The sequence below is a fragment of the Notothenia rossii genome (assembly GCF_949606895.1).
Source record: "Notothenia rossii genome assembly, chromosome: 5".
NCBI lineage: Eukaryota > Metazoa > Chordata > Actinopteri > Perciformes > Nototheniidae > Notothenia > Notothenia rossii.
The window spans coordinates 80,303,812-80,321,606 of record NC_136903.1 but is presented as its reverse complement, the minus strand read 5'-3'; the positions used below and the strand labels follow the sequence as shown (position 1 = coordinate 80,321,606).

The following is a 17,795-nucleotide window of genomic DNA, read 5'->3' as shown; positions in this document are numbered from 1 at the left end:
CATAAATCAAAATGAGTATGTTGATTTCAGCAGAAAATGTTACCTTTGACACTGATGGTCAAGCAGCAGCCTGGGTATGTAGCGTGAACAAAATGAATGCTGGCAAGTGACGCTTTTTTTCTTTAGCCATGATTGATCTGCAATTGATTGATGCATTGGGTTATGACAAAGTTCAAACCTCGCCATCCATCTGGTGATCAAGAGAAAGCAGATTGACATTTGGAATTGTCTTTAGGTCGGATGTGTGCCTCGTGTAGAGACGAGGACCAATGGTGCTTTCAATGGGAAAGGAATGTCTAAACCAAGATGTTTTTTTCCTTACGCCCCAATTTAAAATCCACCAAATATGTGGTGGTTTTAGATCTTAGACCAATATATTTGTTTTTCTAGACGAGTAGTTAAAGTAACCTTTAAGCCTATACAACTAGTTAGGCTAAAGCTAGTATGTTTAATAGCTTTTCATTTCCCTGTATAGACAACATACATCCTGTATCACAGCGGTTTGTATCATTTCCATGAGAAAAAGTGAAATGAAACTGAATGTGGACGGCCGGACTCTAGTCTGAACAATAGAATATAAAAAAGGCAAACAAAATAATGCTGGTCAATTAGAACCTGCCCTTTCTATAGTCTTCTCTAATAAACTGAAAGGTTACAGCTGGCTGGTTTAATGTGTTGCTTGCTGTGGAGAAAAGCTGCCGGAAATCACCATTTAATGTGATGCCTTTAGTGAGCAAGAAAATATATTCTGCAAAGTGACCCCAGAGCAAAAAGATTCCCTGACTTTCTCTAACCGGAGGACACCTCTATAAATGCAGAGATATTTCATACACCACATTGTGTTCCTGAGTCCTCCTCATTATAGCACCTACTCTGAGATATACACGCCCTGTCAGATGAGCCACATCACACACACACACAGCTGACATGACAAAGAGTGGTGCTGCTGAGGAGGACAGTGCGATGGCCAGGTGACGGACACCGATATTATTTGTGCAGCAGCCAGCGTTCAATCATCCTCTTCTCTCCCCCCTCCATCTCTTTCCCCTCCTTCTGTCATCCACCCTTTTTCCAGCCGCTGTTCTTGGCAGTGGTGGCGAAAAGATTTCTGGGGCTATCACTCTTCCTCTCGTCCTCCTCTTCTCTCGGTCGGTGAATCACTGCTTCTCCTCTGAGCACTCCCTGGCTGTGAAAGGCTTGCTGCTCTCTCCGTTTTTTCGTTCTCTCAGAATCTCCCTTTTCATCTACACAGATTGGAAAACGACTGCTTTTGTCAAGTCCAAAAAAAGAGAAATCAGAAAGAGAGAAATCTGCCGAAAAACGGCTGGAAATTGGTTTTGAAGCATGTTCAAAGACGTTTTGAAATTTGATTCAAATCTATTCCCAGAGTTGATCAGTCTTTTTAGTCAAATACTAATTCTAATGCCATTACTCAAAAACCAACATCACATATTTGACGTTTAATCTAAAACACAGTTAACCATCCGTCACTGCAGCACAAAGTAGGGCAGTTCCGGTAAGCGTACATATGCATGTCTTGAGTAGTCATTACCAGAGCCACCAATGCTGACGGGTTGAAAATGCCTTAACACACAAATGTAGGCATGATCAGGGCATTGCTTACAGTAACGATCAGGTTGGAGAAACGTGCAAATGTGCCTGCATTCTGGACAGAGACAACAACATTGCTCTTTTTGTGTTCACCTTTTTGCACTTTCTTTCTCAATCCCTTCCCTTTTCCCTTCAAGCATGTTCCTTGGCTCGCTCTCTTATTTTCACACTCACTCTGTCTCTCTCATCTCCTCAACGCCATCCATTCAAATTCCCTTACTCTCCCCTGTACATTGCTTTGGCGTATAACTCTTCCTCACTCTCTCCGACTCTCTCCCTCTCATTTTGACGGCCGCCCACGTAATGCACCTCCTTTTTCTCTCTCTCTCTTGTCCCTCTCTTTTGGTCTCTCTCATTTACCTCCGGAAACCTCTATACTCTCTTTCTCTCTCTCTCTCTGTGTGTGTGGAAATGATTTGTATTGATCCACTCTCATAACGGGGAGAAGGTCAGGGGTTCACTAATAAAGCTCAGGGACAACACACACACACACACACACACACACACACACACACACACACACACACACACACACACACACACACACACACACACACACACACACACACACACACACACACACACACACACACACACACACACACACACACACACACACACACACACACACACACACACACACACACACACACACACACACACACACACACACACACACACACACACACACACACACACACACACACACACACACACACGAAACAGGGCTGAGGTGACGAATAGTGTTTCCAACAAACACATTTTACAACAGATCTACTTCTCATATGCCTTAACATTTGTATTAACAGAAAAGCTGCCACCTTTTCACTGCGTTCATAAACATATCACCGTAATGACGCCCTGAGGCTAGAAATTATGATGTAGCACATATATGAAGCGCACACAGGGAGCTGACAGAGAGCCAGGCCATCCATCATGGCTGTGTGGCTAACAGCTGTCCAGTCCTCCCTCGCCCTCTCCACAGCTCCATGGCAGGGTCAAACTAAACGTATTCACCCTCAACCCTCACGCAACACAGCCTTTCCCACACTTCTCTGTGAAATGCAGTTGAGATCTTCATTCGTGAGTTTTTAGCTTAGAGGTTAGAGAAGTTAGTTGGAATTCCTTGAGTGGCTGGGAAAAACCTGGGTGGGGTTCAGCACCAAACGGCGGTAGCTTAAACTTTAGTGAGCATTGAACCAGAAGATTCCCAGTTTATATACCTAGATCAGCTGGAGAAATTCGTATGTGGAAAATACTCCCAGTTAGTTGTGTATGTTTATGCTATACACAAAGATAACTGCTTCCACTAGTATGCAACAGTGGAAAAATTGCATCTATTAGCCGGTACTAACAATTTCTCAATAACAGGTCCCACGCTGGGAAATTATATCAGGCATCTGAGGTCAAAATTAGGGTTGCGTGGACCACAAAGTGAGGTAAAGGTTAGTGGTGGGCGGCTGACATTGGGTCCCTGCTTAGGGCCAAAGTGGCGATGTCATTAACCTGGAGCCGACCCCTCAGGCCTCGCTGCTGTCGGGGGGTTAGCCAATCAGCTTATCTCCAAGGCTATTACATCATCAGTGTCAAAAGCTTAAACAAAACAAAAGTTGTATTGAGGGGATGTTTAAGTGATGATGAATTATGAGTGAAAATAATCTTCAGTAGCCATGGTAACAGGCTTGACTGTCAGGAAAGGATGGGGTTGTTGCAGGACGCTCTTGTTTTAAATAACTTGCTGGTTGAATAAAACTTGAGGGGAAGCCAACTTTAATATTTCTGGTCACACATGTGCTGTTCCTGCTTGAATAAGTAAAGAAACGGTCTTGGAAACGTATCTGAAATGAAAACCTGTATGTCTACTTTGGAGTCTTATCAAAAGCACACACACTGCATGGCGCTTACAGTCCTTTGATGTTGGATAGTCTATCTACTGAGAGTTATCATGACAGCAACACTTTCCTCCCCTCCTGAAAATGCTGATGAGGTAGTCAGCATATCAGCACAATGCAGCAGTTATCTACCTGGCAGGTGCATTTGCAACTACAGTGTTTGACTAGCCAGCACTGCAAGATATCGGATGAAGTTGCACTGGACCACATAAAAAGGCGGCGTCAAATCCTTTGCTGTACTAACCTGCGATTTGTACCACAGCGCTCTGCCCCAAGAGCTCCTGCTGCACCGGTGCAAAGGTCTAATTGAAATAAATGAGCCTGCTTTTTTAGCCTTAAGCTATTGTCAGTGTGATGGGACCAAATAATGAAAGAGGAGAATAAAAGAATTAGGAAAACCACTGAACAGGTAAGAGACTACATCTACAGAAATTGTCAAAATAAAGGGGACTCGGCTGGTCATTCACATCACTTACACTACCTCACAAAACACACCTGGGCACTCAAATTAATGAAGACCCACACAGAAAAAGAGTGCTATTCTTACCAAGTATCCAACTCCGTTGTGTGTGTGTGTGTGTGTGTGTGTGTGTGTGTGTGTGTGTGTGTGTGTGTGTGTGTGTGTGTGTGTGTGTGTGTGTGTGTGTGTGTGTGTGTGTGTGTGTGTGTGTGTGTGTGTGTGTGTGTGTGTGTGTGTGTGTGTGTGTGTGTGTGTGTGTGTGTGTGTGTGTACAAAGGACACCTGCTGGAAAAAATGGTGTGCACTGACATTTAAAGAAAAAGCTTTAAAAGCAGGTCTATTAATTAAGCTATTTTAAGAGAGCGTGAGATGGAGGAGATGGATTGTTGAATTTAAAGAGCACACATGACGGAAGGTGAGGTGGCTGAGACAGGTGGCCATATAAGAGTGAGACACTTAACACTAAAAGAGGAAACAAAGACATAAGAGGCTTCTAGCAGATGCAGCCTGGAGAGAGTGCGTAAGTAAGGGGAAACAGAAGAGACGCATGAAAGTCAGAGAAAAAAGGATGAATATACGTTCACTACGGATAAATACTAGAGTGTGTGCTGTTGTGTAGTGCCTTAAGGACTCCAGTGTGAGTGCCTGTATGTGCCTGTGTTAGCGGGGTCCTCTAACGCATGCAGGGCCATGCACTGTGGATCAGTTAGTAAAAACCCAGTCTAGCTTATGCTATCCCCCAGGATCTCACGCTGCAGTGCACCGCACCATACTGTGTGTATGTGTGTGTGTGCTTGCGTCTTACTCCTGAGTGACATTTCACAAATCCAGGGGACTGGGCTAATGATGTCCCCTGTCTGACTAAATCAAAGCAGAAGAGGTGGTGGGTACAGGGGAAATGGGCAGAAGAAAGTGAAATATAGGACAGCAGGAGAGAAAAAAGAGCTCCTCTGACTTTCTATGAACTAACTGTCACGTGGCCTCATGAATGGAGCATGAGTAAGCCGGCATTCAATTAGCAGGTGCTCAAAAAAGTGTAGAATGGAGGAATAGGAACATCATCAAGACTAGTTTTTACTATTTGAACGAACAATGTATTCGTACCAGCATACTTTCTGTAAGGTTCTTGAGAAAACGTGTGCATATAAGAGAAACTGAATGCGGCAACATGTCTTTGATTGGTTTCTAAGAGGCCAACTAACACTAATGCCAAACACGTTCACATTTTATCATAAAAACCTAATATGTGTAACTTTTAATAACTTTAATTGATAAGTTATTGGTTCCCTTTGAGGAAAAGGCTGTGCAGAAAGTCTGTTCTCAACTGAACTCAAAAAGCTCTAAGAACAGATTCAAGCTTACCGAGTTGATGCAGGCGAGCTCCTTGTTGAGCAGCCAGGGTAAGGAGAGTTTGCCGTCTCCCTTGTAGCAGGACTGAATTCTCTCTTTGATCTTCTCCTTTATCCTCCTCAGGGTGAACAGACACAATGCTGACTCTTTGGGTGGTTTGGCCCGATTCTTCTGACCCTGAGAGAAGACTGTGAAGAGGATGTCTTCATTCTCGGAGATCCCCAGGGACTTGGCCAGCTGCCGGCCCGGCTGAGCCAAGAAGGCATCCTGCACCAGGCGGTACTCTACCCCATCTTTAGTGCAGCCAATGGGAAACTCTACGTAGGAGTAAAACTTGGGGTCATCCACGCAGAGGCGGACTATTTTGGAAGTGAAGAACTGTTCTCCACTAGCATCTGGGGAAGTCAATTGAGTGTCCAGCTGCATTGTTAGGTAATAAACAAACTGCTCGCTGCTGAAGCTGTACACGTAATAGATGTCGAAAGCAGGGAATTTAGACAAAGTGTCCGAGGGGATCTTCAGTTGAGAGGAGACAAACTCATCCTGGTAGACAAAGCTGAACATGTCGGCATTTTCTTCATTCTCCATCAGCTTGCGGCTAGACAGGGTGGGGAAGTACTCAGATTTGCCATCAATAGGGGTTCCGATGAATAACTTGCTGGTGGTACTGTGGGGGGAGCTTATGATGACCCCGGACATGGTACCAGACTCTGCCACACTGGAGAGGTAGTGCTCCTTGCGGTGGTGGGGCTCGCCGAGTTTAAAGAGGTCGTCCAGACGTAGGAACTGGCAGATCCCCTGAGAAGTGCTGCCACAGGCAATGAGGCGGTTTTGGTCATAGTCTATGAGAAGAAGCTTGTTCACATTTGGGGTCTGAGCTAGATCATGAGGACAGGACTGGACACTGGGCGGAGGGTAGCACTTCTCATTGTCCACAACTGGGCCAGTCATGTGGTTGCGCAGTTTGGTCAGGTTGCTAGACAGCTTAAAAATCCAGTTGACGGCTCCTACATATACTTCTCCAGTTTTGTTGTGGATGGCCAGATGTGTAAGCCCCGACTCAGTGGGAGCAAACTGTTTAAAGGGCGGGGGTTGGGCTCCAGAAAGGGATGAGCTCATGATAAGCAAAAAACCCAAGAGGAAACCCAAGTTCCCCTGGCCAGGGGAAGCCGCTGACTGAGATAGGGAACACATATCTGGGCTGTTTAGAGGCAAGGCTTAGGGGGTGGGGAAGGAGAAGGAGAGGAGGAGAAGGAGGAGAAGTACAAGCTCTGGTGCAAGGGCGAAGTCAGGATTTTCTTCCGTGTTTTACTCTTCTGTCCAGGAATAAAGGAGGACAGCTTCAGGGAGAGAGAGAAGGATGAAGGGAGCGGCAACAAAACTCCTATTGATCGGCTGTCCCGTTCTCAGTGTTGCAAGCCGTCATCAGGAACATCATCCACAGAGGCACGAGGTGGGAGCCCTGGAAGGCAGAAAGAAAAAACACGGTTAGCGTCCAAGGAACATTTCCTATTGATTATGCATCAAACAGGCAGAGAAGCCTAAAAGGCTCACAAATTGCACAGCCAAAATTAGAAAAAATTCAAGCTGACATTTGCCCTAGTGATAAATAAATAATATCAAATCAAGTCTGGAAGGCAAATGTTTGCCTGCATTTAATTAAGAGTGAAGATAGCAGGAGAGGCATGGGCCGATTATTAAAGGCTCTGCACACATAATGCGAGTCTTGCTGGAATGAGTTATATACTCGCAACATTGAACTCTTTAATATTTCATAACTTTAAACTTGACCGTGGTGGCTTTGAAGGAGGCATGTGTTTGAAAAAGTGCCAAGGGGCACTGTTGCATTGACAACCAGCAATTTATAGCCATAGTCTGCTCGAAGGCTTTCCTGTCAAGGTTTCAACGGTATTCACAGACTATACAGTAGCCTCTGCCGTTCTGGCATCTTTATGCAGGCATCAGGCTTACATCAGGTCACCCCACACACTGCCTTCTCTCAGGGAGCTACGAAAACAATATATCAGGCCAAATATAGCAGAAAGAAATACATAAACCTTTGACACCAGTCAGAAGAACACTCAAAACCTGCATCAGGTGCATATAAGATTAGAGCGATTTCCGACAGTCAATTGAACTGCATCTCAAAAGGCAACCTCGTAATTATTTTTTAAATACAACACTGACTTGACAAAATGACATTCGGCTTTAGGCCCTGGGCAACAAAAAGTTGGATCTGGATCAAGTTCTGCAGCAACACAGTGTGCGTCATTCGGTAAAGCAATTGAAAATCAATCAGATAAAATTCTGTGTAAAATGTCACTGATGTTTACACTGAAATTGTCAAGATGAGGGATTATCATCAGTACCTGTGGCAAGTGCCCACGCGAATGAGACCACCTTTTTTATTTATTCAAACAGTGCTGTTTTCAATCTGACTGTGGCTCAGAATTGGCCCCCTTTCAGTGAACATGGCTCCACTTCCAATCTCACTGCCATCATTGTCCTCCTATACGAGCGATTTCTGATACTAGAAGAGCGGGCAGTTGGCAAATACACATGTTCTTAGGTCTGTTTTCATTTATGAGCTCCTATGAGCTTATTTCACACTGAACTCCACAGCTGGTATCCCTTGACAACCTGGGATGCAGACACAGAGCTGGTATATAAAAGGGCAGGAGTGAAATAATTTATAGGATGGATGTTTTACACATAAAGGATGGGGAGGAGAAAAAGGAGGAGTCAAAAGGGAGAGTATTTTCTGGCGTCTTCCAACGACAACACAATGATGAAGAAGAGCACAGAATCTCGGGCATGTGCCGCTGCTTGACAGGCCAATCATGTTCTGCAATACCGGGACATTAGTTCTCCTGTAAATGCTGATTATGTAAAACAGGACGCAACTCTCCCAGGGACCCCCGCGCTTCAATTTCACCTTGACTATCAAAGTGTCTGCAGGAAGAGTGTTTTATGGCCAGGAATTGGAAAGAATGACAAACACTGTAGAGAGATGAGTGGGGAAGAAAAGGGGGGGGGGGGGGGGGAAGGGAGATAAAGAAGGCAAAAACATTATAGAGAAAATCAAAAGAAGGACACAGAGGGGAGAGGCAAAGAGGAATGTTGGCTTTTCCTTTCTTTCCATCCTTATCTTGGTTTCCGCCTCCCGCTCACCATGTGGTGAACCACAGGAGTAAGGATTATCGTCTATCACTCACCTGGAAACAGGCCAGGGAGTGTGGTTACCAAGCTCAGAGGGATGAATGTATGTTTTAAAACCTTTTTTGTTTTATACACCTATCTTTGGGGAAAGAGTGAACCCTACAATGCACTTTTGGAAGTCTTCAAAAAATGAAACACCTTTGTAAGAGGAGTCATTCAATTGCACATCCATTGTAGTCACTGCTGCTGCAAATAGTGTGTGTGAGAGAGAAAGACAGAGAGAGGAAGAGCAGGAGAAAAGAGAAATAGCAGTGGTAATGTTCATGGAATAGCAAACCATAGCTCAGCTGAGACAACACTGGCCAGGTTCAGGGAGAGGTGGTGTCATCCAATTTCCACAAATGAAAGGCCTGGAGAAGACGTATAGGGAGAGGGAAAAACCAATGGGAGCAGTGAAAGAAAAAAAGAAGACAAAGTAGAAGTCCAAGAGGAGGACAAACTGCATAGAAGGGAAGACATAGAGAGAGGAGAAGAAGAAGGGAGGAGTGGGAGCCAAACAAAAGGTGGTCCTGTGCTGCACTTTAAATCAGAGCTCTACCTGGGCTTGAATCAAACACCAGGGGTGCGGTACCTCTGAGTTTTCTGCGGGCCTGAGCTGCCGTTATCAGATAGACCCTCACTCTCCACTCTGTGAGATTAAAAATACTTGACGCAGATTGTGGCCCCTTCCACATAAGCAGCTGCAATAAAGTGACTAGACAGCTTATTAAAAAAACTAATTTCTTGCTCAACAATACAGTCGCGACGCCCGATGAGAGTGGATGCCAATTTAAAATGTGGGGGCACGTAGGGAGGCTCCTGTCTCATTTTCCTTTTGTCGTTTCCAAGAGAAAGATACAATGAGGCAGAATGAGCGAGCGAGCAAATCAGAGAAGGCTGATAAAGAACGAGCGAGAACATGAATAAAAAAGTCCCTACAGTAATTCCTCTTCATTTAGGAGCAGCCACAGCTTGATGTTAGAGAGTGAGATTCGCACAACAAATTGCATCTGGGGGTCGCCGGCTGCTTGTTATCTATTCTGGTAATAAGATGATGACATCACGACACACACTCTAACAAGACAACTTGGAGTTATGCAGTAACAGGAGAGCAATCCAAATACAAAAATCAGACATATAAAGTCTTCACAAATGGGCTCCCCACCTCCCTTTTTTAATCCCTCCACCTCCACCCCGCCATTGAAGAAACGCCCAAATGCTGTGGATATAGTCAATCACTCAGCATCTTATACACTTTGCCTTTTTTTCTTATATTTCTCAATTTTCCCTCCACCTCCTTATCCCTCTACACTCTCTTCCCATTTCAATTTCCTCCAGAGCTAGAGGGAAATGGTGGGAAGAGCACAGAAACAACGTTGCAAGCCATATCTGGCACCATCAAGGAAAAACATGTCAATCATTTTGGGCTGGTACGTGTCTGTGGCTTGGGAATGGGCAGCCGGCATATCACAGTCAGAGCTGTTATCACATCAGGGGAAAGCATTAGAGAGGCCGGGCTGTAAGGGGCCAAGTTGATTGGATTTGATATCGGGACGCGGTATCAATTGACAGGAGTGTATGATGTCCCATTGGGAATTGGAATAAAGGGATTGAAAGAGAGGTAGAAGACATAAAGGAGAGGGAAAGGCTGGCAAGGAGCGGTCTGGCCTTCAACAGCCTTACTTCATTTTGTTTATTTGGTTAAAGATTGGCAGGAATCCGGAGAAGAGATGGGGGTGGAGGTGAGTTACCATCTAACTTGTGAGGAAATTCCAGCAGTGTGTGACTCTTCTGTGCTGTTTGCACGGGAACGAAACGGGTTGTATCCACTACTTTTCTCTTTCGTATAGCCCGTTCGTTCACACGAGGCCGTAACGGAAACGCGGAAACGGAACCCTAAAACGATAATGGGTCCCAAGGTGGATAGATCTGCGGACGCCCGGACGGAACGCTCTGGAGGGCCAAACAGCTCTGTGTGTACGTCCTATACGATCGTTTTCCTGATAACGATGAAGCCATAGCCCCACCTCTGCTCACCTCTGCTGCTCACTGCTGTAGCATGGTCAGTAGCTACTGTCAGTAGATACTGCGACTGACCATGATACAGATGTTAGTGCAACATCTACAGCTCCTCTACCACAACCAGCAGCAACAAGTGGACATGGAGAACTACATGTTGCTAAATCCACCGCGGAGAATAAACAGAAGGGCAACCAGGCAACCATGCTCGGGTGTCTTCTTCGCTGCTTTTGGCGTATTTTGTGGCGGCCACTTACAGGCCCAGCATATGTACTTCAGCGCTTTCGAGCGGTCTTGTGTGGAAGTACAGCGCCACTTACAGGCCCGGCATATGTACTACAGCGTCTCCAGCGCTTTCGAGCGGGCTCGTGTGAACAGAAGACTTTTTTGATATCGTGTTCGGTTCGTTTGCAGTTCGTTTGCATTCCCGTGTAAATGGGGTCTTAGGAGCTGAGCTGGATCAACTCTCCCTCTCTCACACTCTTCTCCAGAGCAGCTCAACCTGTCCCTTCAGATAATGGTTGCTGCTCAGCCACAGAGCTGTGCTGATTTATTGCTGGTGGCATATCAATTACAGCACTCGCCACTGGAGGGGAGAAAGAGTAGGAGAAGGTGGCGAGAGAGGGATGATGATGAGGAAGGAAGAAGGGCAGCACTTGGACAAATACTCTACCCTTGCATCACAACATGTTGGTCACATCTGGGATAAGACAAAGAGGTGATAGGGTGGAATTGAAGGGTTTAAGAAAGAAAGAAAGAAAAGAAAATTGAGGAAGATGGATGTGTGTGAGAATGAGGAAAAGGCTGTGAGAATGAATGCAAATTCTCAAGACACACACTCTCATATGCCCAAAGTCAATTAATGTAACCCAACCATAGCATAATCGAGGAGGTGACTGAAAGCAATGTGGTTTAAAATACACACACAGGGCGCACTTCAACCCACGCACACAGGCTGCATATCCCCTGTGTGCACAAGCGGTCTCCATACAAGCACACAAAAAGTATAAATAGATGCGGAAATCATGAGGAATTATCCGCATTGCAAATCAAAACACACATGTACCAAAACCTAATGGGTCTCTATCTTAATCTGCCCTCCACTCAGCAGCCAACACACTCCAGAGATTGGAGATTTGCCCGGGGGAGGAGAAAAGAGAGGGGTGAGGGGTGGGTAGAGGATTGAACAGCACTAGGAGGCGGCAGGAAGCGGGTGGTGGGGGTCTGCTGGTTAGAGAGGAGGTAAGATAGAAGGGGGAGCCAAGCCCTGATGCCTTAATCCCCTCCCAGGGTCTGCCTAATCTCACCGCCACTATCTGCATAAGGGAAGAATGGATTACCATCCCCCCTCCCAAATGCACTGACAGAGGGATGGATTGAAGGAGGGATGGGTGGCAATCCCTGGACAGATGACAGACGTACACAAACACAAGTCTGACTGAGGTTATTGACGGGTAGAGGATGTGGGTTGCTCTCTAAACTATTACAGAGCTTTGAGGACACACACACACACACACACACACACACACACACACACACACACACACACACACACACACACACACACACACACACACACACACACACACACACACACACACACACACACACACACACACACACACACACACACACACACACACACACACACACACACACACACACACACACACACACACACACACACACACACACACACACACACACACACACACACACACACACACACACACACACACACACACACACACACACACACACACACACACACACACACACACACACACACACACACACACACACACACAAATTCTGCAACAAAGCAATCACTCTGTCTGCTGAGGATTATCAGTGAATGTCAACCTTACTGTAATAACCCACTGGAGTATTTGAAAAAATATCCAAACCTATGTCACTGTCCTTGGCAGGATGCTCCTTTTCCAACAGATTACAGTAACACGTTTTTTTTAAATAACTGGGTATTTCTAGAGTGCCCTCGGGGTCAACTTGACCAAGTTATTTCTGTGTCATTAATTCATTTAATTACTGTATTAGCAAGACCCTAGTGACAAACAGGTATTAAGTTATGAGAAAAGAATATGAAAAATATGAGCTAGCGCTTTTAAAGTGCAAGTCAACCACCGAGCCAAGATAAATCTCAGAGGAGGTATTTTCAAGAGGTCGTACAACAAAGCAGGATTGTATATTGTGGTATCTTGTATCATTTCCTTCCTGCCTTGGCTGGGGGAACAAGCTGACTGGCAAGTCTTAAGGCGTATAAAAAGTCCTTATGAGTTCTGTTTTAGTGCCAGCGTAAATCAGTTTAGTGGAGGACAAGCGGCAGCGCCCTTTCTCTCTCTCTGTGTGGCAGGTGGCCTGCCAAAACAAATGCCTTGTTCCAGAGTACAAAAGTTGTGTGTGTGTGTGTGTGTGTGTGTGTGTGTGTGTGTGTGTGTGTGTGTGTGTGTGTGTGTGTGTGTGTGTGTGTGTGTGTGTGTGTGTGTGTGTGTGTGTGTGTGTGTGTGTGTGTGTGTGTGTGTGTGATTGTGATTGTGATTGTGATTGTGTTAGGAAGCCAGGCACCGGGACAAATTGAGCCCCCTGTCTTTAAAGCACCTTGCAGGGCCAGCTTTCAAGCCAGAGCCCGGCTGGAATGATAAAACCTGATGAATACCTGTCTAACAGCTACCCTTGATGTGAAGGAGTTGAGAAAAAGCTACGCAGTGAAAACACTGACCTTCTAACTCCTCCTCAGTTCGATCTATATTAGCTTTGTTCCTGTACATGTACCCACAAGCCAAGAATACATTCTTTACAAGCTCTCTAACATAGAATATTGGAGTCTGAAGATTATAAAATGCTTTTTGAGAAAGTACCATGAACCACAGGGTCATAAAAGGCATAATACTGTAAATATAAACAATCATTAAAATCATGAAAAAAAGACTTTACACCACCGTCATTCTGGTTATTATAATCTTTAATTATCTGACTGATGCCACTTATTTCCAATGTCTTCCTCTATTTGTTTCCAGGCTTTAATCACTAGCCTGCACAAGGACAAGGGTAGAAACCGCCAGGCAATCCATTCACACGTTCAAGGGCCGGAGCTGCTATAAGTGCAAGGACAACTGCTTCTCACCCACGGTGCCTAATGGATGTGTGTGTCTGTGTGTGTCTGTGTCTGTGTGTGTGTGTGTGTGTGTGTGTGTGTGTGTGTGTGTGTGTGTGTGTGTGTGTGTGTGTGTGTGTGTGTGTGTGTGTGTGTGTATGCTGGCTGGTGTGACAGCTGCCACTCTGAGATAGTAGAACGACTGTGGGCTCTACATCACACACATTCTTCTTCACCCCCATTCCCTGCAATTATAAAAAAAACTCTTTTGTTTTCAGAGGTAAAATGGATTATATGCCGACAGACGGTACTTCAGACACAGTGGTACACAAGTGTGTGCGTGTGTGGCCGTGGGTCACATATGTGCCTTTGCTCTGAGGGTACAGCGCACAGTTGTCCCTGCATTTCTCAAATAAGAAACAGAAGGAGAATGGGCTACTGTGTGAGTTTCAGACGATTTAGGGCTGGGCAATATCACACTAGACATAATTGAGATCATGGCACATGTGTTCTCTTTTCCTGGTTTTAACGGCTATATGATCGTAAAGTTAGAAAGTTGTCTTTATTTACCAGACTATTATTATATATATATATATATTATATTATATTTGTATTATTTGCCTTTACCCAATTACTGCTTTTACATTCAAATGTCATGGTCTGCATGTTTTCTGAAAGCCCCAATAATCAAAATATCAATATTTAAGTGAGAAATATCATAATATATAGTTTTCTCTATATTGCTCAAGCTCCAATATGAGGCCATAAACACACACGCACACACACACACACACACACACACACACACACACAGTCTGCTCCAAACTGGAATGCAGAGGGAGTGAGATGCGGTGGACTAACCTCAGTGTAGAATGTATCACTTCATCAGACAAACACATAGCGTGAATATTCGTGTGTGTAAGGTAATCTGTGTGACAGGTGGGTATGTGTCCTACATTTTTCTTCAAGTCCTATCTCACCCTACAAAGCTAAAGTCATGCTAGCGTTCTGTATCGAGCAAAGAGAGAACCAGCCGTTATGTTTTGAAGGCTTTCTGAGCAGCTTGAGGTGTTTTTGTAGTGAACGGTACAATCTCGATGCTCTTAACAGCCCTAGTCATTCCAATAACACCTGAAGAGCAAACAGACTGTATACGTCTCCATCCTTATATTCAAGCCCCATCTTCTCCATAAAAGCCTCTCCCCCTCATCTCCTCTCTCCACCTTTTTATTACTCAGAGCAGTCTAGAAACCCAAATAAAAAAATCAAACTGTTAGTTCAGATATCAAATTCATGACAAATGCAACAAACTAAACATGAGCACACAATTTCTCCTCCTCGTTTATTCTCGGGGGTAAAATTCCTGGAAGAACAAAAGAGCTCCATTCCAGCAGCTAAGACAGAATGAACAAGCCATTGCATAAAACCTGCCCACATTTCAGAAAGGGAGCACAGACACAAAAACACACCAATGCAGGCACCGTCAGATTAGTGGTTTACTCTTAATCTCTTGACTGTTTGGGAGACTGGGTTTTTCTTTCCATGACAAATCCTGTGTGTGTGTGTGTGTGTGTGTGTGTGTGTGTGTGTGTGTGTGTGTGTGTGTGTGTGTGTGTGTGTGTGTGTGTGTGTGTGTGTGTGTGTGTGTGTGTGTGTGTGTGTGTGTGTGTGTGTGTGTGTGTGTGTGTGTGTGTGTGAGGTAGGGCTGCAACGATTAGTCGACATAATCGACGACGTCGATCATAAAAATTCGTCGACGCGGAATTTTAGTGTCGACGCGTCGTATAAAAACAATCAGAGAGCCGGTAACGTTAATTCAAAACTGCGCAAATGTTCATTTGTAACTGCAATGCACTACAGGAAGTGCTGGGGGCAGTATACTCTCCATTGTCTGCCATGACTGCATTCTGTACTAACAACAAAGAAGAAAGAATACGAACGATGGCGGAAAGGAGAGAGAATGAGGGTGATGAACAGCTCAAAAAAGCGAGACCGAGAGTTTCGAAAGTGAAAGAGTATTTCACAGACGACAAGCCAAAGAAGTCAGTGAAATGCAGAATTTGTAAAGGGGAATTGGCATTCCACGGCAGCACTACAGTGATGCACGAGCATTTAAAACGCAAGCACCCTGGAACCGTGAGGACTGCTACTTTGGATCATGGGTAAGTTTGAGCAAGTTAGCCATAGTCATGTTTACGTTAGCTTACATGTTGGAAAACAGAACGTCTCATGGTTAATGCTTGCTAAGCAAACGCTATTTCAGTTATGTTGAGGCTGCGTGTCCACCAACGAGCTGCTAAACAGCGCCAAGCTTACAGCGTAGTAGAGCACACTAGAGCTTTATGGACGCTGTAATTAATTCCAAACTTAAAATAATAATTAACAAGGGTCTGCGAAATGACAAGAATAAAATGCGATTGAATTTGTATTATTTATTTTGTTTTCATTATGATTTTTTTGTATTTATGTTATTCAAATACATTTGATTAAACAAGTTCAAAGTTCAAATTCAAATGTTTCATGAGTCATTATTTTAATTTTCTATGGGATCATGTTATGTTAAGGCAGAGGGACTGGACAACAGGGTGACATTCACAGGTGTGCAGACTTGAGGTAAAACATGAACTGGAGCCCGGAAAAGGAGCCGTGCCCACAGGAAGCAGAGATGGAGGGTGTGACAGAAATAATCGTTAGATTAGTCGACTAATCGAAAAAATAATCGACCGATTAGTCGACTACCAAAATAATCATTAGTTGCAGCCCTAGTGTGAGGTAGGCTATATGTAGGTCAAGGCAACAATGTGCCTGGTGTACAAGTCCCAAAGTCAAACATTAATGGTGCAGTTTGTTCAACGTTTCACTTCTGGCTCACACTGAGCCTGACCTATTATTTGTAGCATAAAACTAATGCTGTCTCTGTTTGACATGGCTTTAAAAGAACAACATTGCTGAGAGATCAAAGCAGGTGATGACATGCAACAGGCAGGCTGTTAACTTTACTTAAAGTCTTTCTTAATATAGAATTACATAATCTCACCATGTTTTACCACGTAGGAGTAAAGCTTACATTTCAGAATGAAAGTACTTTAAATGATTGCACTTTTTTATTACCATTTACATTGTTTGAAACATCCTTGCAAGGTAGAGTAACGGTGAAAACTAGAACCAACTAGCAGCTACATGAATTCATAGCTTTGCTCAATTCAATACATTGACTAAAGCTTAAGTGGTCTAGTATGAACTTTTAGCTTATAGTGAAAAATGCTAGCTAATGTAGCATCCACATGCTTAGCCTACTGTTATTGGGATTCGGAGTTGTCTGTGTCTCAGTGACACTGACTGGGCACAATGTTATCAGGCAGCCAAGGCTTGTTATATACATGAATATTAGCAAAGCTCTGTGAAATTGAGATTTTAAAGAATCTCATCCTGAAAAGCAACAGAGCCAGAGCTGCAAAATAAATGTACAGATGATTGATGACTGCTGTAATTTGATCAGAACAGGAAGCAACACAGATCCTTCGCCTACAAACTCTTAACCTCCAATATGATGGTTAAGGGCTCGGATGAACAGTTATGACTGAGGCGTACTTTCAGCAGGCTCAACTAAAATAATCAAAGTATAAACCAAAACTTAACATGCATATATTTTTAAGTGTAAATTGTGCCGGGCAATGGTGCTACTGCTAATCACAAACCCAGCATGTATCTACATGCCCCCCAATGACTTGAATCAACACTGAGTAATGCCAGTCACAATGAAGGTCAACCACAAACAACTTTGTGGTTTTCCAACAGACATTCATAGCCCAATCAAGCTGCGGTGAGAGCTTTCTCTGGTTGTACAGGTGTTGATGTCATGAAACCACGAGCGAGGACAGGTTCAGTCAGTGGAGTCAAGTTGGACCCAAAACAGTAAACTGAGGACATAATAGAAGAAAATCAACTGGCCAAGACAGTATATTTACAGTATAACATGTGGTTGGTGACTGATAAACTGATTGATACACTAAAACAAATGCACTTAAATATGTTGCACTGGAATAATAAGATGAACACATGTCTCAGGCATGTTCATTTATTACTTCCACCCAGGAATGGACTGTTCTGAGCTCTTTCTGCTACGACTTAAACAGTGCATTCCTCCATAGCA

At 44.2% G+C, this 17,795-nt stretch overlaps 1 protein-coding gene across 2 annotated transcripts in view; it reads right to left on the bottom strand.

Moving 5' to 3' along the window:
• The window catches only part of plxna1b (plexin A1b), a 185,604-nt gene that overhangs the window by 142,656 nt on the left and 25,153 nt on the right, over positions 1–17,795 (bottom strand). For both annotated transcript variants that reach the window (XM_079684908.1, XM_079684909.1), the window contains exon 2: positions 5,326–6,775. In XM_079684908.1, the coding sequence (XP_079541034.1) occupies positions 5,326–6,507 (1,182 nt within the window). In that variant the 5' untranslated portion in view covers positions 6,508–6,775. The remainder of the gene's footprint in view (positions 1–5,325; positions 6,776–17,795) is intronic.